Source organism: Panthera leo, chromosome B1 (genome assembly GCF_018350215.1).
Source record: "Panthera leo isolate Ple1 chromosome B1, P.leo_Ple1_pat1.1, whole genome shotgun sequence".
In the NCBI taxonomy this organism is placed as follows: Eukaryota; Metazoa; Chordata; class Mammalia; order Carnivora; family Felidae; genus Panthera; species Panthera leo.
The window spans coordinates 25850201-25874960 of record NC_056682.1 but is presented as its reverse complement, the minus strand read 5'-3'; the positions used below and the strand labels follow the sequence as shown (position 1 = coordinate 25874960).

Below are 24760 nucleotides of genomic sequence, written 5' to 3'. Positions count from 1 at the left end.
CTGCCGGCACCGAGAGTCGCCGTGGCAGAGGCGCGCACCGCGGTCTCCGGGGAGGGGGCAAGCCGGGGCCCCGCTCGCGGGTCGGACGGCGCCCAGTCCCGGGCCAGGGGCGGGGCCTCGCGGCCGGGAGCGGGCGGGCGGGTGGGCGCGGGTGGGAGGGGCGGGGCGGGGAGAGTTTGGACGACTCGGGGCTGAGAGCCTCAGCCCGCCGGCGGGGAGCCGGAGGCGCGCGGGCCCGGGTAGGGGGTGGGGGCGCGGGGAGGCGGCGGGGACTGCGGAGGTGCGGCGGGAGCCTGGGCGGGCGGCGTAACCGGAGGCGGAGGGGGCGGAGCCGCGCTCGCAGCTGCCACCCGGCCTCCGGGCCCAGGCAGAGGACACCCGCCCGCGGCCGGGCACGCACTGCGCGCGCTCACTCTCCAAACAATGCTCCGAGGCGCCCGGCCGGGCGGCTGGCTTCTCGGCGACCGACGGCGAGACCGGGGGAGCGCGGCCCCGAGGTGAGCCCGCGACGCTTTCTCCAAATCCGGCCCCTTTTTGTCTGGCAAACGTGGCCGTAGAGGGGAGCTCCGGGGGAGCGCTGCGGTCGCCGAGAGGGCGATCCCCTGTCGGCGTCCCCCGGGGTGACAGGCGGCCGCTCGGGGAGGGTGGAGCGTCCGGACCGCGTGCGCCCGGGCTTGTGCTCCAGGTGCAGGCACGGAGCCCGGAGCACACGGGAGCCGGAGGGCTGTTTTCGATTCATTCGAGCATCGCGCTTTTTAAAACGGGGAAACTTTCCTTCGAGTTCGGGGAGGGGACACCGACTGTTGTGCTGGTCTTGCTGGTCTTGCTGTTCTGTCTGGGGCAGGGGACCCGAGCGCTTTGCGAGTTGCTAGTGGGGACACTTCATTTCCGTGGCAGCCGTATTGTCAAAGGAGCAGAGGGAGAGGCCGTTCAGGGATCCCGGGGGTGATGGTTTGGGGCCGCAGGGTAGCGGCCGCTGGCGCTGCCCCGGGTTAGATGCCAGCCTCCGAGTCTCCGGAGGGAAGGAGATGATGCCTCTCTCCCGAGCCTTCTGAAAGAGGGCGTACCGTGGGCACGTTCTTAACCTTTGCGTGTGCTGCTCGTGTTCCCAGCCGGACACACACACACACACACACACACACGCACACGCAAGCACACCAGGAGAAAATAGAACCTCTCCACCTCTCCGCTTTCAGGTCCTGTAAATGGGAATGGAGGCAGGGCCCGCTGTGTTTATTTTTCTCAGGTAAAGCTCAGCCAGCAAGGACATGGCTTTGCAGAACTGGATAAGAAAGCCCAAAGGTCTCGGGGCCAGGAATTTTGCAATGCCATCAGTGCAGAGTCAGGTTCCACGGACCTTACTGATCACTGGCCTGATCCGTGGTAGCAACCTTTTCCCGTTTTGAGAGGGACATTTGACAGGAAGCCCTGGGGAATTGTGCGGTGACTTTGCCATCGCGTTGTCCTGTGGAATACGGCCATCCTCCGTACTGGTTTCGACTGTGGTAGGTCTAACCCATGAAAATCACATTCCTACTGCTGAGATGAGATTGCGTACATAGCATTGGAGACGGAAAAAATAAAATGAAAAGTTGGGCGAATATCACGACTTACCCTCTGAGGGGTGGGGGAAGGAGGTGTGTTAAGATTGTCACTTTGTTCTTTCTGCCTGGGCAACCCTTGCCAGTGGAATATTGAAAACCAGACACTTTCCGTACCTACTTTTCTTTTCCAGTGTTGCATTAATTTAACGGTATGTATACATTTATCAGGTGAGTGTTTTTTGGAATTCTGTCACTTCGGGGTGAGGCATGAACAGCCTTTGATGCAAGCGTGAAGGGGTATTTGGAGCCAAAAGGTTTAATTTTACAGATCTGGCCGTCATTCTTCAGATTCTTTTGGAAATGGGATGGGAGTGTGTCTGACAACTTCAGTCTTGCAAATTGCAGCCACAAATCTAGTGCAGAAGTTTGCAGAGGCAAAGATGTTTTATCACGACTTGGATCAGAAAGAATGCTGGGATCTTTTTCTAATCTTGCCCTGCTACCTCCCACTGAACTGGGGGAATTTGCATAATTCTGGGGGCCGCCTCCCTTCGGAGGTAAGGAACGTGGGCAGGAAGGTACCATTCCCAGGCTGTGGAGAGTTGGCACTGGGAGGCGAAGCGACGTTCCTGGTTTGTGAGCGCCACCTGAGTTTTTCACCATCTTTCACAGAAAACAAATAGGGGATAATTCCAGGCATGGAGCTCCCCAGACAGAACTGGGAAAGCATCTTTTCTGGCTTGACAGGATGGTAAATTCTGTTTGCTGTGACTGAGAAACCAGTTTTAACAGGATGCAGTGAGTCAGTGATAGTGGAAGGCTAGCACTTCATTCTGTTTTCTTCTTCAAAGACTGCCCCTAAAAACCTTTGCATCTCTGAGCAGTCGTGTCGGTGAGAGTTGTGCCCACATCAGAGAATTTCAGAGCTGGGCCTGGGAGCGAAGAGAGGGTGCATAGGCTGTGGCCAGGGTTCTGAGGGAAGCTTCCCACTCATCAGTAATCCAGAGCCTACCCGAAGTCCCAGGGCGGTGGTGGGCCATCGGTGACAAGGAGTGGGGACCTCTGGCACCAAGCAGACATGACAAGTTTGTGCTCCCAGTTGCCTGTTGGGGAGGAAATGAAATGTGACCTCCCCGGACTGCCTCTTTGTGAATCTGTGGTAGCCCCGAGGAAGTGGTTGGACACCCACCTCCACAGTTAGCTCAGCCTTATAAGGAGCTGCAGGAACGCAGAAGGGACCACAGAGAACTGGTCTTTAAGCTTTCTTCCCTACTGTCATCAGGGTGTGGGTGTGGGGGGGGGGCGGGGCTCGGGAGCCTCTGACTGCAGTAAACGGGAGACTGTTTTTCTCTTGGCCAGGAAGCCTGTCGGCTCCCTAAGAAAGGACCAGCTCCTCACCTTGGGGCAGGGATCTGGAGACTTGCTCTCCGAACACCACTGTGCTTCCTCCCCTTTTTCCTCCTTGCAAGATTTAGCAGCTGAGCCTAAAGCTCTCGGTGGCTCAAAATTATGGGAGGGAGAAAAATCCTTGCTATCCTCCTCTGCTTGTTGAAGCTTAGTGACCTCTTCTGGGGAACTTGGTGAGGAATGAACCTGCTACTGGGGTGTATTTAGGGGAGGAGAAGAACCTAACCACAATCATCTTAAAGAGAGGGATGCATAGGACCCACCAACAGTTGCTGAAAGACAAATACTTGTGTATTTCAGAGTGTTCATTTAGCTTAGTGAGGCAGTGGCTTTGCGGGGAACTTTGGAGGGAAAGGAGGTGAATTTAGTGCCAGTGCTTGCTGAATAAACACCCCTGTCTGTGAGTGCGTGTGGGACAACAGAAAGAGAGCACTTTCCAAAAGGATTCAGGAGTGGGCTCCTGGCTCAGTCTACCTGGTTAGTCCTGTTGGTAGTTTAAGTTTGTTTGTTTGTTTATTTATTTATTTATTTATTTATTTATTTATTTTTGAGAGAGAGAGAGAGCATGCGAGAGAGCGCACAAGCAGGGAAGAGGCAGAGGGAGAGGGAGACAGAATCTGAAGCCGGCTCTAGGCTCTGAGCCATCAGCCCAGAGCCTGACGCAGGGCTCAGACTCACAAAGCATGAGATCATGACCTGAGGCGAAATCAAGAGTCGGATGCTTAATCAACTGAGCCACCCAGGTGCCCCTAAAGCTTTTTTTATTAAAAAGAATTTTTTTGTTGTTTTTAATGTTTATTTATTTTTGAGTAAGAGAGACAGAGGGTGAGCAGGGGAGGGGCAGAGAGAGAGGGAGACACAGAATCCGAAGCAGGCTCCAGGCTCTGAACTGTCAGCACAGAGCCCGACGCAGGGCTTGAACCCACAAACCACGGGATCATGACCTGAGCCGAAGTCAGACACCTAACTGACTGAGCCACTCAGGCACCCCTGTCCTGGTAGTTTAGAAGGTATCAGCCTCAAAGCAAGTTCTCACTGGAGGACAGTGGAGAGCAAACCCTAGGGCAAAACTCCCTATTGGATGAGAATCTGTTCACCTTCGATTTATGAGGATTATTTTCTCATGAACACCCTCCTTATGAGGAGCTCAGTTCATTTAAGTGAGCAGAGAAGAGCAATGAGCAGCAAACAGATAATGGCCAGCAACTCTGTCTGATGAAGGACATGATGAGGTGAGGGGTTGCCCACACAGTTGGCCTCGCTTTCTGAAACCACCAAACCCCCTATGTCTATGGATGAGTCTTAGTTTATGCCATTGCCATTGTTTTTTCCATCTGTGAGTTTTTTTTTACTTATTTACTTAAGTAATCTCTACACCCAATGTGGGGCTTGAACTCACAACCCTGAGATCAGGAGTCGAATGCTCTTCCGGCTGAGCCAGCCAGGCTCCCCTCTATCCGTAAATGGGGATAACAGCTACCTGCGGGGTGTTATTCAAGCTAATTGGTTAATATCTGCAAACTTCTGAGCTCATCTTGAATGGGCGAATTTGCTAGGTGCTAGGGGCAAACTCTCTGTGCTCAGTTTGACTGTCAGAGACACCTCTCTCAACAAGCTGACTGCCTTACCTCCAGGGCTATCATAGGCAAAAATAACTGTGATAATCTCTTCCCTCTGTTCTGTTCTATCAGCCACCCTTAGACCACAGGGCTGTGGTGGTCAGGCATTTCTTTTTCTGTTTTCCCTCCTTGACCTGCAGCCCCTGCTCTGTTGACCTCACTGAGCACTGGGTTGAATAACTTATATTTAGTAAGGAGAGGAGGGCAGATTCCCCAGATGCCAGACCTCCTGACACAGTTCCCCCGAGGGGCAGGCCGGCACCACACCTCTCCCCTTTCTCCTGCATTTAGTCTCCACCTGCCCAGAAGTACCATTAGAGCACTGGTCTCCGGGCGCAGGCCTGCCTGCCTGCTCAGTCCTTGGTTACAGATTGTGGCCTGTCCTCCGGAAGCCACTGTTTTTACTTGCAGAATTACTTTGTAGTTCTTGTCCCAAGCTCTAGACACCCCAGCAGCAGGGAATGCATGGAAGACAGGGCAGTTCCTCATCTAAAACCCTATGTGATTTCTTCCTGCCACAGTCCCCAAACCTCAGCGCTCGGGACTTCAGGGGACTGAAATGTCCACTATGCTCTGTACTCCTGTATCAGAGTTGCATTTAGTTTTTACAGCTTCCGATAAGGCCGCACCACCGCAGAGTGACTACGAGCCTTAGGACAAATAGGTGAGGGTCTCAGAAGAAATGGAATGCTAATTTTGACCTTTTCCTCTCCCTTTTTCCTCTTCCCTCCCCTTCCTACTCCCCATTCAAATAATTAGACTCTAGGGTAATGCAGCCATCCTCTGGCCGCGTGGATCTCTGATCAGGCAGATCCCTGCCATTCCCGGGAGCCGCTCCGTGCCCCGCGTCTGCCTCCCATAAGACCACGCCAGAGAGCTGGGCACAAGATGAGCCAGCACACTGTCTGCTCAAGATGCACCAGACCGTCCGACTGAGCCCCGCGAGCCCAAAAATGTCTGCGTGCAGTGACTTTGTGGAGCACATCTGGAAGCCCGGGTCCTGCAAGAACTGCTTCTGCCTGAGGAGTGACCACCAGCTGGCACCCGGCCATCCCCAGCCGCGAGCAGGCAGCCTGCCCCCTCCACCTCGCCTGCCCCCCAGGGCGGAGACCTGCCGCCAGGAAGATGACGCTGTGAACAGCTCCCCCTACTCCAAGCCCACCATCGCCGTGAAGCCCACCATGATGAGCTCAGACGCCTCTGACGTGTGGACAGAGGCGAACCTGAGCGCCGAAGTCTCGCAGGTGAGGCTGACGAACCCGTGTGGTATTTTTACAGGGGCCACTCTTGTTGTAACGCTTGGTGACTGGCTGGCAGCCAGGGAGGGCTGTTGGAGCAAGACTTCTGCAGGACAGGATGGCTTCCCGTCAGCTCACCCCATGACTGCCCCGTCCTGGCTGCTGCCCACCTTTCCAGCTGTCCCTTTAGGCCAAGAACCATCAATCCAGTCCCTCAAGTTTAAATGCAGACTGGGTTAATTATTTATCTGGGGACACACCAAAATGAAGCTTTTTTTTTTTTTTAAGTTAAAAAATGTTTTAATTGATAATTAAAAATATATACGCAAGTAGCGGTAATTGTATAACAAACGCCCTGCATCCCACTGTCCTTCACCATGAGTGTCAACAGACCAACTCATGACCCGGTCTGGTCTTGCTTCCTCTTCACCCCCACCTCCACCCTGCCTTCCCTGTGATTTTGAAGCAAATCCCAGATATCACATCATTTCCGTACATGTCTTAAAAGATAAAGCCTTCTTAAAAAATAGAACTGCAATACCAAGATCGCCCTTAAAATATTAGCAGTAGTTCTTTCATATCCAGTTCCCAGCCGGCCTTCACATTTCCAGCTTTGAACGTTGGATTTTAGCAACTTTGACCTGGGATAACTAAAGACGGTCACATGCTTAGAGATTAGACTGTTCTGCTCATCCCACAGGTCACCCTTACAAAGGTGTAGTTATTTAGAGGCCGTGCAGAGCCCGCTGCCTCTAGACGTGTCTAAGATGCTGTCAGTCAGTCTAGGACATTCTCAAACTGCTTGGGACTTGTTTGACCTTTCTGTCTAGTCTAGTTTTCCTAAACCATCATGGTGGGTGGATCAGGAAAGGTGCGCGAGCCTATGTAAAATCAGAGATCAGTTTTATATCGGAGGTGGCTTAACTGAAGAGAGGCACTTCCTGTGGTTGCACGTAGCTCCATGTCCCTGCTCTATTTGTCGTAAGCCAGTCACACCCACTCGCCAGGCTACGTTCACTACCTTCAGCCTTCACAGACGTAAGCCAAGGACTCTTTCAGTTCAGAATCATCTTGGAAAGGAAGCAAATGCAAGCCCTACTTTGAGGCTGCTTCTAAAAGTTTGGGGGCAGGGGGAGACTTTTTTTTTTTAAGTTTATTTTTATTTATTTTTTTGAGAAACAGGTAGAAAGCAAGCAGGGGAGGGGCAGAGAGAGAAGGAGACAGGATCCCAAGCAGGCTCCACACTGTCAGCACAGAGTCCGATGTGGGGCTTGAACTCACGAACGTGAGATCATGACCTGAGCCTTAACCGACCGAGCCACCCAGGCACCCCAGGGCAGGGGGAGACTTTAGAAGGGAAGGACGAGGGGACCGTGACTTCAGGGATGGGAACGAGCAGTCCACATCTCTGTCTCCTAGTTCAACTAGTCCGGCCACTTACGTAGGCTTGGGCCGAGGTCACTGGCAGAGCCCAGAGAGCAGCGAGGGGGCTGGGACCCAGCTCAGAAACCACCCCTCACTCTCTTGCCCCACCGCCCAGCCAAGGTATTTTAAAAAGCCTTAAGACTTCGGTTTCTTCGGGAATGTACTGTGGCATGGTTATCAAAAAACTAACAAACACGGAGCGAAAATTAAACTCAAAACTCTCTTTTCAAAGCTCTTAGGAGAACTTACCTCATCAGGCAGTTTTGAGGGAGAAGGCAGAATTTTCCTTTTCAGGGTTTTTCCTTCCCCTACCTCACAGACTTAAGCCAAAAGAATGACAGCCCCCGGGGAGGGAAGCACGGCTGGGTGTCTGGCAAGGCCAGTGGCTTCGTGGCTGTGACAAGGAGGAGAGGCTGTGGGGCGATCAGAGGGGGAGGCGTGCTGGAGAGCTTCCTCGCTGCAGCACGGAAGACCGTTCACCATGTCATGGCACTTCCCTCTCACTTTTTCTCTCTTCCTTTTCTCTCTGACAAGGTCTAATGTAAGTCTTTTAACCTTGGGGCTGTGTAGGTCATCTGGAGACGAGCCCCCGGCAAGCTCCCCCTCCCGAAGCAGGACGACGTGCCGATAGTTTACCTGGGCAGCTTCCGTGGCGTCCAGAAGCCTGCCGGGCCCTCCGTCTCCGCAGATGGCCACTCTCGCTGCCCCCCTGCATATGCCATGGTTGGTCCGCACAGCCTCGAGGCCCGGGGGGAGCGGAGCACTGCCTTCCACCCAGTGAGTTTCCCCAATGAGAAGGGGGGGCGAGAAGATAAACCCATGTTTCCCTACCAGGAGCTGACCTCCACTCAGGAGAGCTTCCGCCAGAAAGTGGCTGCCTTTGCCGGGATGACATCTGGCTGTCACAAGGGCGCCGGGCCCTGCCCCTCTCCACAGCCGCTGCGGGAGTCCCTGGCCTCGGAGGATGACAGCGATCAAAGGTGCTCGCCTTCAGGGGACAGCGAGGGGGGAGAATACTGCTCCATCCTGGATTGTTGCCCCGGGAGCCCCACGGCCACGGCCACCTCACAGGCTGCGAGTTCTCGGTGTAGGCCTGGCGGAGGGGACCGCCCAGCAGTGTGCTGGGGGCAGGCAGTGTGTGCGGGGTCCACTGAGGAACAGAAGCGGGTTGTGAGCTTCCCGAGGGAGTGCTGCAGCCAGGGCCCCGCGGAGAACCCTCCCCGCCTGGGTCCCAAGAAGCTGTCCCTGCCCTCAGAGGCGGCCGGTTCTTCAGACGGCCTCTCCTGTGGGAGTCCCAGCAGCGGGGCCAGCAGCCCCTTCGCCCCCCATCTTGAGAGTGATTACTGCTCCCTCATGAAGGAACCTGTGCCAGGGAAGCAGCAGGACGCTGGCTCGAACAGGTGCCTCGGACTGACTGGGGAGCCCCAGCCTCCAGCCCACCCCAGGGAGGCTGTACAGCCTGAACCCATCTATGCTGAGAGCACCAAGAGGAAGAAGGCGGTTCCAGCGCCTTCTAAGCCACAGGCCACAGCGGAACACGCAGCAGCAGCTGCTCGGGGCCAGGGCCAGGTACGGACAGCTAATGCCTGGGCTCCGAAAGCGCCATCTGGCTGGGGCCGGGACAGGGAAGGCCCAGATAAGGTTCCCCAGGTGGCAGCCACCATCACGGTCATGGCAGCCCATCCAGAAGAGGACCGCCGGACGATCTACCTGAGCAGCCCCGACTCTGCAGTGGGGGTGCAGTGGCCACGCGGGCCCCTGAGCCAGGACTCAGAGGCAGGTGAAGAGGAGACTTCAGCTGGCCAGGGGCTGAGCTCCAGAGAAAGCCACCGCTCCGACGCGAGTGAGAACACACCCAAGGGGAAGCCTGCCATTCCCCCCAAGCTGTCCAAGAGTAGCCCCGGTGGGTCCCCAGTGTCGCCATCTGCCTCCCCACTCTCTGACCTCAGCGAGGGGAGCGCTGGGGGTGGTCTTGGACCCCAGGCTTTATCCGGGGGCCCCACTGACTCTGCGTCCTCCTGCCGGGCCAATGGCGTCGCCACCAATGACTCTGTCTGGTGCCACCCACCTGCCGCCACTGCCTCAGCCTTGGACCAGCGGCGGCCCCGGTACCAGACTGGGGCCTGGAGTCGTCAGTGCCGGATAGAGGAAGAGGAGGAGGTGGAGCAGGAGTTGTTGAGTCAAAGCTGGGGACGAGAGATGGAAAACGGTGCCACAGACCCCTCAAACTCCTCTGCCTGGCACCGTCTCCGCCCCACAGACGGCTCCTCTGGGCAGAGCAGCAAAGTCGGGACCGGGATGAGCAAATCGGCCTCTTTTGCCTTTGAGTTCCCCAAGGACAGAAGTGGGATTGAAGTGTTCTCACCTCCTCCACCGCCTCCAAAATCGAGGTGAGTATGATTGTCTGTGTGTAAGTCGGGCTTGTTCCAGAGGACTGGGGGAGGGCTCTTCTAGAAACCTGTGCTGTTGCCCCCGTACCAAAAGCCCTCGGGCCCAAGCTCTGGGTCTGGCACTCTGGGCACCAAGTATCTGCCCAAAGGCCTTGTGCCTTTATGTAAATTTCTAAGTTGATGTTTGTGCTCAGCAAAAAGACCTACGGGCTGTACCCTGCCTGGGACTGGCTATTTGAAATAAACCTTTGCAAGAAGCACCGCTAAGCTGTCCCTCTTTTCTGATGCTTGTAGTTTTATAAGCTGGTACTCTTTTCCTCCCCATCTCTCTGGAGTGTCTTTAGCAGACTTTTCTAGGGAAAACCCTGAGATTCTCCGTTTATTTAAACATGCAGAAGAATGCCAAAGGAGGCTATGCTGCAGAATTTGGAGAGGCAAAGAGATGGGGAGGCCCATGGGCAATGCCAAATGTGTGCTCCAGAAACAGGCCTTGGGGCCAAGAGCCAAATAGTAGGAGGCTCTGCGCGCGGTTGGTAACCTTTAGATGTGGGCTTTTATGGGGGGAAAAAAGTAGTTTCATTTTAACGTGCTGAAACTCACAGCTTTGTCCACCGCTTTGCTGCTATCTCCTGCCAGTTTAAAGTACCTTTCAAAGGCCTAAGGTAAATAAATGCCTTTTTAAAGGTATTGAGTTGTGCATGGAATTTAAATTCTGGAAGAAAAAAAAAATGTCCTTCTTCGAGCAAAACTGATTCCTATCAGGGAAAGGAGAAGCCTGCTGTTTTTTAAAAAATGACAGCTTTTCCAAACAGACTTTCTCTAGCGGTGTCATTTCCAGTGATTCTGTTTCAGCTTACGTGCCTCCGGGTTGATGTCAGAAGCGGGGAAACTGACCACAGAGAGATGCAGCTGTGAATACTTGACTTTGAACATCAAGGCGTCTCAGGCTATGATGCTCTCTAACATGGGCTTTTTCAATGACCACTACTTTGTTCTGGTATTGCGCTGGCCACCCGCCAGTGGTATAGACATCCTCAGGTGATTGCAGACTCTCTTTGGCTATAGTTTTAACTTCCCGAGTGAATAAGGGATCCAGCAGCTAAGAATAGCTCCCGTTTATATGGTACTTACTATGGACCAGGCCTGGATGTAAGGGAATTAGACATATTAACTCATTTGATCCTCAGAACAGCCCTAGGAGATAGGAATTACCATCCCCAATTTACAGATGACAAAACAGAGATAGAAGGAGCTGAAGTCACCTGCCAAGATTACACAGCTGTACCTGCTCCTAAATACATAGGGCGCTTTAGCAGGTGTAGGAAGTGAACAAGACATCTGTCTGCCTCCGGCCTGGGTTGGTTAGTGAGAAGCATGGGCTTTGAACTTGATCAGAAAATCAAGTTTATAATGCATCTGTCTTATCTATGGGCTGAGTGATCTTGAGCAAGCCACTTGCCATGACTGAGCCTCCCTAAAATTGGATAGTAATAACAATACTTTTATAACACCCTGTTGCTGAAAGACTCGAATGAGATGAACAGAATCCAGTAGAGGGTATAGTTATGTAGGCAAAAGCCACCTGGAGCTCTTGACTGTGGCAGGGACACCCACACCCTATAGGAAACTTCTGGCTCAATCCCAGGCACCCACCTGAACACCCCCTCATTCCTCAGAGAAGAAAGTAAACCTTTCTCATGTAAGAATTAAGGGCTTGGAGGCATCCAGTCACCATAGCAACATAACTCAGGGTTTGCATTAGCATCTGGGTTGAGATCTGAGGTTTTTGGCCCAGTTTATAGGATAAAACCATTGGATTATACATAGCTCAAACCAGGTGGGAATCTCAGAGGTCCTGGGTTCCAGCTCTTAAAAACAAAAAACAAACAAAAAAAGTTGTTAGTTTAAGGGCTTTTAGGAAAAAAAAAGTCTGGGAAATAAATTTGGCTTAAGGGAGCCCAGAAAAGAGAAAAGAGCATCTGGTACTATTTAAAATAAAACAAACTCGTATATATTTTCATTTGGGGAAGATTTTTTAATCATTACTGACATGTCTTGAGTCATCACGTCTCCCTCATGAGGAGATAAGAGGACAGGCTTGGGACCATAAGCTGATTTTTAATTCTGGAACTCAGTACTTCCAAATCCTTCTGAGGAGGGTGCCAGAAACCCCCAGTCTTCAAATCTAGCAGGTCAGGGTGATGGCAAATTGGACCATTAATGAGAATACAGCCCACAGTTGATGCAGGACCAATACCAGTAGCACAGTGGTAACTATGTTAGGCTGATGTCAATTTGCAAGATGGAAGATGTTAGAAGGTCTTTGAATGACCTTCAAGGTTAACTTAATTTCTTTCCATGGGCCATTTGCTAATAGGTCCTATTTCTAAGAATCAGCCTCACTTTCAAGTAAAGAGAACGAATCTCATGAGGTGTATTAAGTACACTCGACCCTCTAGAGAAAGGGGTTGTTTCATGCAGGACAGTGTTACTTTTCACTTATGTTTACTTAGTTCCTTCTGCTTTCTTGGACTATTCTGGAAGAACACAATCATTTTCTGGTTTGCCTGTGGTCCTATTTTACAAAATTGTGGCTTGGGGGGGTGGGGGGGGGGGAAGATGTTGAGAATGACCTGACTTTCCTGTGGTCTTATTTTGGATGTTTGGCCGTAGCTTATCTGTCTGTCTGAGATATTGTCCTCCGTAAACTCCCATTAGGGTTCTGGAGAAAACTCTTGCTGTAATGTCATGTAGGACTTATTTCCCACAGGTTTGTCTCCTAACCAGAAGTACCTGTCAATCTTCACCTTTGAACTCTGCCCTAAACTGGAGCACTAAATCATTCCAGAGAGTCAGTGAGGTCTGTCAGTCTAAGTAGGTGAGCCCAGATGTGCAGGTGGTTGCCTTGGCAACAGCAGGTACCCACGGACCCAGACTGTACCTCAACTACTGGGAGGAAAACTAGGTGCACTTCAACACCTCTAAAGGGCTCCCACCATAGGACATGGGCATTGAGAACCTTTGTCCTACATGACATTACAGCTATTCTCATTAAACTTCTTAGTTTAAATGTCATGTTCAAGACTTAAGGCAGTTTAATGAGAATAGCAGTGCCTGGGGGAAATAATTAAGATGCAGAAGAATCAAATTTATTTCTGCCTTTTATTTCTTCGCAGTTGCAAACCTGGTTTTAAATGACATATGGCTTTTGAGTGACAAGGTCAGTTGAGGGAGGATCATCTGATTAGGGCAGACGGGAATTTCACGGAGAAACCCCAAATTAGGATGAGAGACCTGAACTGAGAGGAGGAGTTGGAGCCCAGCAAGGGAATAAGAACTCAGACAAGGTTTATATGGTTTTAGTGTCCAAAGGTCTGGCCCTAGGTGAGACTAATTGAAAGTAAAACATTTCTCCGAAAAAGTGAGAGAAGTTTACTTTTGAAGTTATCACTCATGCTGATTGTAATTTTAACCCGCTACTTGACTGCATTCTCCCCCTCCTCTGGGGAGGGGGGGTGGGTTCCGGAGAGCAGAGACGGAGTCTGTCCTCGGGACTTTGTTCACGCTTGACTCCCCCCTCTCCCTCCCACATTCTTCTCAGCAGACAGGTGATGACGGGGTCATGGATGGAGCACTTTTCTGTCCACAGAAGTGGCCACTTGGCTAACCAGAGGGAGCAAAATGACTTCATTGTGTGGTCTCTTGGTAACATGGACTCTCAGTATATGAGTACCATGGCCGGGATTGGTATTTATCTCCAGACTCCGTCTACAATCTGCGTAAAGCTCCAGATGCTTTATTCCTGCAATACTTTCTGCTATAGTGGATTACGGTGGGATGGCAACTATTTACTAGGAAATCCCATAGTCCTGATGGCTTTTCTGTGTGGCATTTTGAAAATCACAGTTTGTATTAGAAAACACTGTATGTGCCTTGAGAATCTTCTCTGTGTTTAGCCTTTTTGACAAAGCTGAGATAAGTCGGCTGGAGGTCAACGTGGACCAGGAAAGAATGAATACTGGGGATACTTCAGGGAGAGAAACTGCCTGCACATATACTCACCAATTTTGGCAAACAGAACAAAACACATCCACAATGCAAGGTTAAGGTTAGATTCTGCTCCCGACCAGGGGCAAATTAATAGTCGGCTTCTTCCCGTGAGTTTGTGGACAGAACCTAAAATCACTGGATATCTAATGACGCTGTCGGGACCAGGGACCATTAACATTGATTCCTAGATTTCTCTTCTGTAATTTAAAAAAATTACTGAGTTGAGCAGTAGTCTATATCAAATATTTTGGAGGTTTTCTCCAGTTTTAAGCATACATTCATGGCTAAGGCTAGGGATTCGTGGTTCTTTAATTCATCAGATATCTGCTAACCGCCTACTTCCTATTATGTTCTAAGGTGCTAAAAGTCAGTCACTGGGGTTCTGCTCTTTAAGGCCCCTAAGGGTTGAGTTGGTATACATCGAATCAGTAGGTGTGTAACATGACCACCAAGGGTTCTCCCTCTTCTTTGGTTTCCTTTGATGAGACTGGTCATCCTAGCAACTGGATTCTCAGCACATTCTCATTCTGTTGAGTAACACAGAGGTAAGCTCAGCTTGGCGTCCAAGAGGAATGAAAGAATAGTCCTTTCTTTAAGTGTCTTTTGACTCGATCCAAGACCAAGCTTAGTACAGGTATACAGACAACCACTTATTTTTGAAAAGTCAGGGTTGGGGAAGATGCTCCTTGAAGGTCATGAGCATGCTTAGCCATCAGTAATAACACAATATCCTGTGTGGTGCCTGGCACATAATAGATGCTCAAGAAATACTGGTTAAATTGGAGGCAGAGACCGTGCCCTGTTTATTTCAGTTTCTCCAAAAGCACTGTGCTTGAGAAAGAAACAAGTAGCTTTAAACACTTGTATCAGTATCTTTCTGAAACCCAGGTTTCTGGATTGCCCCAGTACTCTGTTCATGCCTCTGTTTTGGTAATTAACACAGTATTGTCTTGCACTGCATTACATTGGATCCATATTTGTATCTCCTCAAGAAATTGTAAACTCCTAGGAGTGCAAGCACCATGTTTCATACATTTTTCTTTGACTTTCCCATAGGCTACCTTGTAGCACAGTGCCTGGGACATAGTAGGTATTCAATAAAGGATTATCGAATTGGGGGAAAAAAGCCAGAGCGAACTACAGATCTTAGCCTGATTTTTCACTGGACAGCCCACTAGAATTCTGTGCCTAGCCTTGCTCAGTAGAACATTGTAATCTTGAGTAAAAGAAGCTGAAGTTAATAATTATTAATGCTTCAAGGTGGGCAAACACCATATAGGCACAATGCATCCTTTCATGGATTAATTTCCCTCTAATGATTATACATTTCAGTTTTGCAACTGGACTCATACTCTGCTGCCCTTTTTTTTTTTTTTTTTTTTTTTAAAGCTGAGCAGGTGTGTGGAACCAGCCCTCTCCTCTTTCCACAAAAATGTTCCTTTCAGGTAGTAATCACCTAAGGACTTTTTTCCCCAGCAGTGAGTCTCAAGAAATTCTAAGTGTGGCTTCACTTCTCTTGGGAATATATTTTTTATGCTTTCTGAGGTGGGTTGGAAAACACAAGTGTGGGGCACATGATCGAGCCCCCTTTGTCCATCAAGTGATCAGAGGGACTTTTTTGTAAATTTGCCTGCCTACTTTTTGGGTGTAGAACTCACCAGTTGGTGAGAAATGATCACGATTTGTGGTGTGAGTAATTTGTTGTTATTTTGAGATCGTTGGTCTGCTCACGAAAGGACTTCCTTTTATCAGGGTTGGTAAACCAACTGCAAAGAATACTCAGTGGCCCTTTCTGCAGCTGATAACTTTCAGAGTTTAAGATCAGGCTTCATCCTCTGTACTAGAATTGCTCATTCTTGCTTTATATTGACTTTGGGACACATCCCTAAAGATGCTGGCTGTTAAGGTGCTCCTGCTGTTTCCATACAACTTTGTAAAGCTGCCTGCTTTGTGTAGCTGTTGTCTAATGCCTTGGATGGCTTATTCTCTGTGCTTCTCGAACAGGCTGACTCACAGACACAGCTGTTCTCCATGGGGGCAGGGGGCAGAAGGGGAACTTCCAGATTCTAGAGTGCTTTGAAAACTCCTTCCCTTTTTACTCATCTTACTCTCCAGTATCCATCACTGTCAGATGATCCGCTGACTTCCTTGTTTGCTGTTTTTCAGCCACTTCATGCCCATTTATGCATCTGCTATAAAAACTTATCTGAAGTCTACAACCTAGGAGGTTAATTGGCATTGTTACCATGTATGTTCCTGGGTTGCAGAAAGCCCTTCAGAATGGGTCTTGCTCTTCAGGGAGCTCCAAATGGCAGTCAAAATGAATACAGCTACCTTGGATAAATGCAAGAACAGTTGGGATAAATTGACATATCAGTAAGTAAAAGGACCTTGAAGATCTGGAAAAAAGGGAGGAAGTCTTTGGAATTTTAAAACGAGTCACAGTGGGGATGCACTTAAAGATAATTCTTATTAATATGTGCAGATCAAAAGGAAGGTTTTACGAAGGAATGTTTTTGAACCATGAGGGCCATTAGGTTGCATCCTCCACACCAGTTCCAATCAATTGGAGTAGCAGCCTGGGAGCTCCACGTGGAAAACAGGGTGACCTGTGGGAAGGCTCCCCTTGATCAGTTAGTACTGTCTGCAGGTGATGCCAGTGGGGGTGTAGATGCCTGTGCTGGATATTTATCAATCCAAGTTTGGAATCTAAGATTTAGAATCTAAAATCTATAATGTAAAATCATTGGTGGTCAATAACTACTCCCTACACTAATTTAAGAGTTCCATACCTGGGAGAGGATCTGTGTTCTGTACAACCCAAGCTGTCCTAAGCAGACGTTGGCAGACGGTGGTTGTCTCTTTGATTACAGCCTCAAAGTTCACACTGTTAGTGTCAAAATGTTTTGTAGTCTCTGGATGAGCGGTTATGAATATTCCATGAATGTTAACCTTTTTGGAGATCTGTATTTGAGTAAATAAGAGTTAGCGTTATGTCTTTTACCCATTAAATAATGTGTGTTCACTTAGCCTTACCCTCTTTTGTTTGTAGCAATGGTTTTCTTTTCTATGCCCTCAACAGGTGAGTGAGGGAGTAGGGGCAGGAAGTATGTCAAATCTTTTAGAGGGATAGTTTGAAAATGAAAATTTAGTGCTATAATATAAATTTAAATTTGGGAGATAAACAACAAAACCATCATTTTCATACACATAGAACATACAATTTTCTGAGTCTTCTTGGCTGGTGATGAGTTAGATTATCTGTTTCATAGAGATGTTCAATGTGGAGACAGAGCATGTCTCTTGAGGAGGAAGTACAAGAAAACAAGAGAACTGGGATAAGAATATTCACTGATCTGTTACGTTTACTTGGTGACCTCCCATCAAATCTCTCAAAATGTCTTTTGTATATTCACGTCCTCTCCAAAACCTGAAACAGAAATCGCCTCTACCGGTGAATCCTAAATCCAGCTCCTTGACCCTACTTCTTTTCTACTTTCAGTTCTGGTCCAAATTTCTTATAAAAGCAGAGAAACGTAATGAAAGAGACTCCTCACTGTTCAGAGTCTGAAGTTTTCTTGGTCTTGACAGTCATTTAGTCACTAAATATTGAGGACTTGGTATAGGTGGACCTAGTATGAATTATTGAGTCAAATTAAGTATACATTCCGCCCCTGCAATCTTCATTCCTCAGTGTTAGGCCTCAGAGAAACGCATAGGTCAATAAGGGAACGTATATGATGAAGGTCATTACAACATCCTTCACAGTGGCAGGTGGTTGGTACAAGCCCACATATTCCTTTCTAGGAAAACAGAAGAGTAAAATGTCATGATTGTGAAATGAAATACTTAACAGCAGTCAGAAGCTGTGGGCTGGATGTATAATCAGAAACATGGATGAACCTTGAACTAGTATCGAGTGAAATAACAGAGAGGCAGAACAAGATCTGTAACACAATGTAATGAATATAAATTGAAAACATGTAAAGTAACCCCATATCTTTTAAAAACATAAGTCCAAGGGTATATATCCAAGGAAACCCAGTGAGTACCTGCGAGTGGGAAATTGGGAAAGTGGAGAATTAGTGTAGAGATGGGGATGAAGGGAAAAACTAAAATAACACAGATCAATGTGAAGGTGTTTCATTAATCGAAGCATACGATGATCTCACCTCTCTACACTTGAAGTAAACAGGAACATAAGAAAGACTGAGTCATGAGAGAGAGAGAGAGAGAGAACTTATTTGCCAGAGATAAGGATGGCAACAAAGAATATAAAGAAAAATGAATGTTTGGAAGAGCTTGTCATAGCTGCTTTGGAGAATGGGAGGTCAAGTGCAAGGATTCCCAGGAAGCCCCCAGAGCTAGCTGAAGGCAGGGAACGTGAATCAATTGTGGCCCCAGGCTGCACGGTTAAGCGCTTTCCTGGAGAAGCACTGGCCAACCGACCGGTGCAGGAGTGAAGATGGCAGATGATTGTCGTTACCTAGTGTGATGTCCTGATTTGTAATAAGAAATAAATCTTTGGTCTCCGTTCCTGTTTCTAGTACAGAGCTCCTAAAACTCGCCCGACTCCTCGAGTTTCCTAGGAGCCATAAAGGTGTGTTTTATTATGTTAATGAGGTGACTTTTGGACCCACCTAAGGATGGGGGCTGGTTGCCAGGAAATCTGCCAGGTGATTACAGGGTTAGAACTTTCAGTCCCGCCCCCTAGCCCCTGGGGAGGCGTGAGGGGCTGGAGGTTGACTCCGTCTTCTGTGGCCAGTGATTTGATCCACCGTACCAATGTAACGAGGCTTCCATTAGACCCCGAAAGGATGGCGTTTGGAGAGTTACAAGGTTGGTGAACCTGTGGAAATGTGGGCAGAGCGGTGCACCGGCAGAGGTCACGGAGGCTCCGTGCCCGTTCTCAATACCTTGTCCTATGCGTCTCTTCTGTCTGGCTGCTCCTGGGTTACCTTCTGTTAGTGAAATGTTCCTCTGAGTTCTGTGAGCTGCTCTAGCAAATGAATCGGACCCACGGAAGAGATTGTTGGAACCTCCGATCTACAGCCTGTTGGTCAGGAGCACAGGTGGCGTCATGAACCTGTGATTTTCCTGGGCGGTGTAGCGGGGCTGAGCCCTTAACCTGCAGAATCTGATGCTGTCTCCGGGTTAGCTCGTGTCAGAATTGAGTTGAATGGTAGGACACCCACCTGGTGAGAATCAGTGGGGTAGGGAAACCCTACCACCATGGTGGAATTGGGTGACCACAATCCTTACTTAGGTTGGGGAGGTGCCAGCCAGGACGGAGGCCAGGGTGATGGAGCTGTTGAGAAGCAGCTAACGGGGCTGAAGAAGTGACCTGGGAGTGGGAAAGGAACCTCATCCTTTTTGGGCAACAGACTGGGCCGGAGTGGGGCGTGGAGAAGCAGATCATGTAGGGGCTTTGTTGCAAATAGTCTGACTCTCCCAAGCCAGCAGGGTAGGACCAAAGTCTAATTTAAATACACACAGAGGTCTTAAGCCAATAGTTGGGCTCAGAAACTGGGTCGACCAAGTGGATCTGGAGCATTTGCTGAGTCAAGAGAAAGAGGAAAAGAGAATTCTGAAAGCGTGGTTGCCAAAACCAGTCATCTACAAACAGGAAGATTCTGGTCAGGCACAGATCATATTGGTGGCTGGATTCCAACAGGAATAGGTCAGGAGTAGAACAGTAATTCCCAAGTGGGTGAGTAAGAATTCACTACTACTATGGTTTACTCAACCACCAGAGTCCGCCAGTGGGGGCGGAGAGGGGCTGTGAACAGGGAAGGAATCCTGGGAGGTTCTGTTTTGCAGGTGGGAGGCAGGCTAATGTAACAAAAGAGGTTCTTGCATTGCTAAATTTGTGTATAATGGAGCTCAGCAACCTGGTCAGATGTGGGCTTTGTCAGCCCCTGAGCCTGGGGCTACACTACAAATTACCAAGGTCGTGAATACGAACATTCAAACTGAGGTCTGGTTGATAGAAAGAGAAGTTCTTCCTACTTATTTTAGAATAATGCATGCCTTCGGAGCCTCATCCTGATGGAACCACAACGAAAGTAGAGGTAACGAGAGTGACATCCGCCACCCATCGCTGTTTTCCTCATCTCTCCAGTTAGAACCCCCCAGTTTACTGGAGACGGCGGAGTCTCCCTGTGTGTCTGTCTCCCCATCCCATCCATTCATCTTTCTGTATAAGTAACACCCTCTGTGTATCTGGTGCTGTTTTTACCACTTAGTAAGTATTAACTCATTGACACTTCCTAACAGCCCCATGAGATAAGTATTATTGTTACCCCCTTTAGGATGGATGGGATAGATGAGAGGCTGAAGCACAGAGAGATCAGGTGCCCTTTCCAAGGCACCCAGCCCGGAAGCAGTGGAGCCGGGATCCAAACCCGGCAGCAGAGCCCGTGTGTTCACGGTCTTAACCACCACATCGGAGGCCTTCCTAGGTGACTCTGAAACCCATCGGGAAAGTTATGCAAATGCCTGCGTGGCTGCTCTTCCCAATGGCTCCTGAGGGTCCTCCCACGCTGCGCTGGCCTGTAGGTGGGGCGGGTAGCGGGCGGTGCCCCTCTGTGGATTGCAGCTGCTTGGTGGTCCACTCATTACTCATCTTTTCATCTCTTCCTTTCTGCCCCTGTGTGAACGGATGGAAGACCGTCCTCCTTGACTTTCCAGGCCGGGACGTGAGGCCTCTGTTCTTAGATGATCATATTGGAGATGAAAGTGTAGCGCACTGGTGACGGGGTCTCTCCTAGTCTGCCCCTTAGCGGCTCCTCGTCTGCCCTTAGCCTCAGCTTCCCACGCCAGGTACCTCCAAACCTCTGCCTTCTTCACTCCCTCACCTGGCAGCCCAGAGCTTCTCTAGGAAAGTACACAAAAATTACCCCGCAGACGGGGGCTGCAGATTAAGGACATTTTTTTTTCCTGAGACCTGAAAGGTCATCTTTTAAAAATATTTGTATCTCTCAGTGCCAAAGTATGTCTGCGTATAGTCAGGACAAATGCCTGCAAATTTCCGTTTGACCAATTTAAGCATTTTTATCCTTCCCTAAAACCAACTACTGACCTAAATGTGTGTGTTCCTGTGTGTGTGTGTATACGTCCCTATCTTTAAAAATAAATATGGCTTTATTCCTATTTTTAAATGGTTTTCCACTGAACCAAAGGGTGTTTCAGCTTGTGGACTGTGGAAGTCACCAGTGCATTAACTGTAGATGCAAATGAACAGGCCTGCACCATGGGGAACATTGAGGTCACCTGACTGAAAATGAAACTGATTTCCTATCTTTATACACGCTAATAAATCTGTGGGGAAACGTGCCCCCAGAGGAGACTGGACTTATTAGCCCTTGCAGGTGGCTCATAGATACTTGGAAAATAACCCCCTTCACAGCTTCATCAAAGAGAACCAACGATAAAAACAATACAAACTTTCTGGCATAGTTATCTGCCTTTCTCATCCCATCTCTTGGAGAAAAAAATTTTTTTAACCACAAGATTTGTGAAAATTCAGGATATTTGGGGACTGTTGTATTTTGTAAATATGAGAAAGTTTCAGCTGTCGAATCCAGCTTTATGGAGGGGTGCTCGCACAGTGTTCCTGCCTTTTGCAAGTTTTGCTGGACAAGAGTCATTCTTTTGTAAAAGGAAACTTTTTTCCTCCCAGATGCTACCGAGTTACTGAAACAGAGGCAGATAAACTTAATCAAGAACTATTTAATAATTCCTCTGGGTTCCAGTATATTCTGACTATGATACAACTCCTCAAACAGTTTATAATTTGGGTGTGGTAACAAGCCCATTTCACATGAAACAATTAGAATAATCTAACCAGGATTATAACCTAATGCCCAGTGATGTGAATCAGATTCAGTTGGGTGTGAGGTCCAGCAGAAGCAGAAGAGCCAGAAAAGACTGCGGTGGTTTGGGAGGGATTTGTAGGTAAGTGATACTGATGCTGGGTCTTGAGGAATGTAAAGCTTTGAAAGGGAGAGTCGGTGGTTTCCCCAGAGCCAGGGTGGGGAGGGGACAGTTAATGTAGAGTGCTTTGGGGACAATGGGAGACTAGCCCAATCAGAGCAAAGGATTTAGGAGGGAAAGTAGTAGTATATTAATCAAAATGGTAATTTTTTTTTTCAAACAAGGAGTCCAGTCAGATGTTCTAATATATAAACAGTGTGTGTGTATGTATGTGTGTGTGGGGGGGGAGGAATATTTGAAATTGAGATTGGCAAAGAATATCTGGGGTGTGTGTTTCAGTTACCACAGAGGACCCGAGATCTAATGGGGTGTCCCGGGTTACGAATACTTACAAGAGCTCTGTGTAGGGCTCATCAGGGTCAGCCATCATTATGGGAGCAGTATTTTAGAAAGATTTTGAGTCAGGATGCTCAACCCCAAGGCTGCAGATCTATTCTGAAGGTTTGGATTGAACCCCCTACATACTGTCTTAGAGGAGCTTGGTAAATATTTATCTCCCGGTTGTAGGTTTGTTGAAGCAGGGATGGCATCACCTCTACTCACTGTTGTATCTCTAACACCTAACACAGTGCTCACCATGAGTAGGCAGTCAAAATTTATTTCTGGAAAACCTTGGGAATGGTATTCAGGATAGACAGGACAGGGGGCACACTGCGGATGATACAGGCATAAGAGAAGTAAAATAAGGTGCTCTTATTTACTGAGCAAACCCAGTGTTTCAGCTTGAATCATTCAATGATTTTGACCTTAGGATGTGGCTAAATAGTAGAGAATAAGTGGGGTGAAGCTTGCCGTGTTTCAGAGTGCATTTGAATTGCCTCAAACTTGGAGCCCAACAAGACAATTGGAGATTGAAAGCCTCAGGTCAGAGGCAGCGCCGTCCCCACTTTCCTGTGCTTTAGCAGGAAGTGCATTTTATAGAAAAGTCAGAGAGGAACTGAGGGGAAAGGAGAGCTCTGAGCGGCGAATTCACAGCAGGCTGACGAGGCGATCTGCCACCCGCTGCCGAAGCTGGCCCTCCTCCTCAGGGCTGCTCCATGGGACCCCGCAGTCACTGGCCCAGCCTGTCCCCGGGCTCTGGGAGGCCATGCCGATGAGGACGGCAGCACAGGCCAGAGTCTAGGATGGTAAGAGGTTCTCATTCTTTTATCTGGGCATGACTTGACTTATTTGCATCTAAAACTCGTCTGTTTTCACTTCTTCTTGGCAATTTAAAAAAAATGTGTATCGAATCTTCTACCCTGTTCGTGCTTTCAGAGCTAGCTCACGGGTCTTCCCCGAGTCATCACCAGACTTGGCAGTGAATGTGACCCATCCGAGGACTTGGTGCTTGTGGACCAGGGTCTGGAGACCCGGTCTAAAACTGCACGCTGGTGTTACTTGGGTTTTCCCAGCTTCTGCCCCAGAGGCAGAGAACTCTTCCCCCAAATGCAGGTGAACTGAACACAAGTGAGGGCAGTGACAGCGAGCCTTTGCCGCAGTCACACTTTGAACTGTGCTGTCCTATGAGGAGCCTAGCGGCCATGCAGAGTTGGGGACGCAGTCTCTACTACGTTGTAAAGGGCCCGGCATCCGTTAAGGATTTCGGACGTCCTAAAAGCTCGGGGGTATTTTTAGATGAGACTGGTTCCTATGAATGAGGAAGTCTGGCAGATGGCTCTTCCGCCCGGATGATTTTTTTTTCCAGCTTTCTACCAATACGGTACGGAGAAAACCCTGGCAGGGCTGGATTCTCTGAGGACAATGGGGGGAAAAGCCATTCTAAAAACACCGGGCAGCAGCTGCAGGGCTCATTCTCTAAGGACACTGTGCCACCGGCCGTGTATTTCATCCGACTCTCCTGTGACTGTGTCTAATCAACGGGAGGCAGGAAAGGAAGTCTGAGCAAGAACAAATCGTTTATCACACTGCGCGAGCAAAGACATCTGTGCGGACCGCGCTCGCCCTGCAGCTGATAAGAATGTTATTTACCACCCAGAGAGGAAAGACTGGAGTGTGTGGTTTCGGCCCGTTGAAGCCACTTCCTTAAATCACATGACATCAGATTTCATCTTATAGGTGGTTTGCACCCGTTTTCTGAAAGACAAACTATCATTAACGAGGGGAAAGTGCCTTTAAAAACAATCAGTAGAGTCTTGTGCGTTGTTGACTGTGGTCATTTGGCCTTATGTCTGATAGAGCAATCCAGTAGGGCTCAGAATAGTCACCTTCAGAATATTAAGCCTTTTCCAGGGATCCTTGAGAAATCTGTTGCATACATAGGACACACAGAAACAACTTGATTGCCAGTCTCCGCTTTGATGGCAAGCCTCCCTTTCATTTTGAAATCTGATGTAGTTTTGCTTATTCCCTCACTGAAGTGGCAATTCTTTTAAGAAGGCAGGTGACACAGGCTTCCAGGATGTTTTGATGCAATTCACAGAAATGAGTCATCAGTCCCAAGATTTCGCTAGTAAGAGAAAGGGTTACCCCTTTCCTTCCCCATTTACACCAGAGCATTTCAAATGCCTGCTGAGTTTTTGTGACCTGGAGGGAGCCTGTACTTCTTAAGCCTTTTTAGTAGAGAAACAGTAGTAATATTCCCAGAAGCCATTCCCAGAAACCTGAAAATCCCACTTGTGCTTAGATATTTAGATTTACCGAGGTCTACTTTTGGAAGCTCCCCACTTCTCTACACACACACACATACACACACACACGCATGCACGCACGCACACACGCACATGCAACACACACACGTGCACACTGCAGAAGGTTTACCCTGCAACCAAAGAATAATCTTATTTCATCTGCCTTCACTTGGTGAGTTCAAGACTGTGACTTCCCCCTCACTGTGACTAGATTTGGAAGTACTAATTTCTGAAGTCTCAGAAGAATGGTTCAGTCTGAGAAGTAACTTTTTCCACCTGTAAGGCTATTCTGGGGTACAACTAACCTTCACTGAATCTGCCTGTCCCGCTGTGGGGCCTGCTGGGTCATCCTTCCTGTTCCTTGCCTTTTCAGACAGTCAGCAGCAGGTGAACAAGAAAGCTGACCTGGGCTCATGCAGGTCCTAGGGACTTCCTTTCCTCCTAGAAATGCTCATTTTCAAT

The 24760-nt window shown here is 48.9% G+C and overlaps 1 protein-coding gene across 1 annotated transcript in view; it reads left to right on the top strand.

Annotated features, from left to right (window-relative positions):
* The first annotated feature begins 339 nt into the window (after positions 1-339).
* Positions 340-24760, top strand: part of PRAG1 (PEAK1 related, kinase-activating pseudokinase 1) — a 51788-nt gene continuing 27367 nt past the window's right edge. Inside the window, exons 1-3 of the mRNA XM_042934412.1 lie at positions 340-497; positions 5330-5814; positions 7804-9623. Of these exons, the coding sequence (XP_042790346.1) occupies positions 5485-5814; positions 7804-9623 (2150 nt within the window). The 5' untranslated portion in view covers positions 340-497; positions 5330-5484. The remainder of the gene's footprint in view (positions 498-5329; positions 5815-7803; positions 9624-24760) is intronic.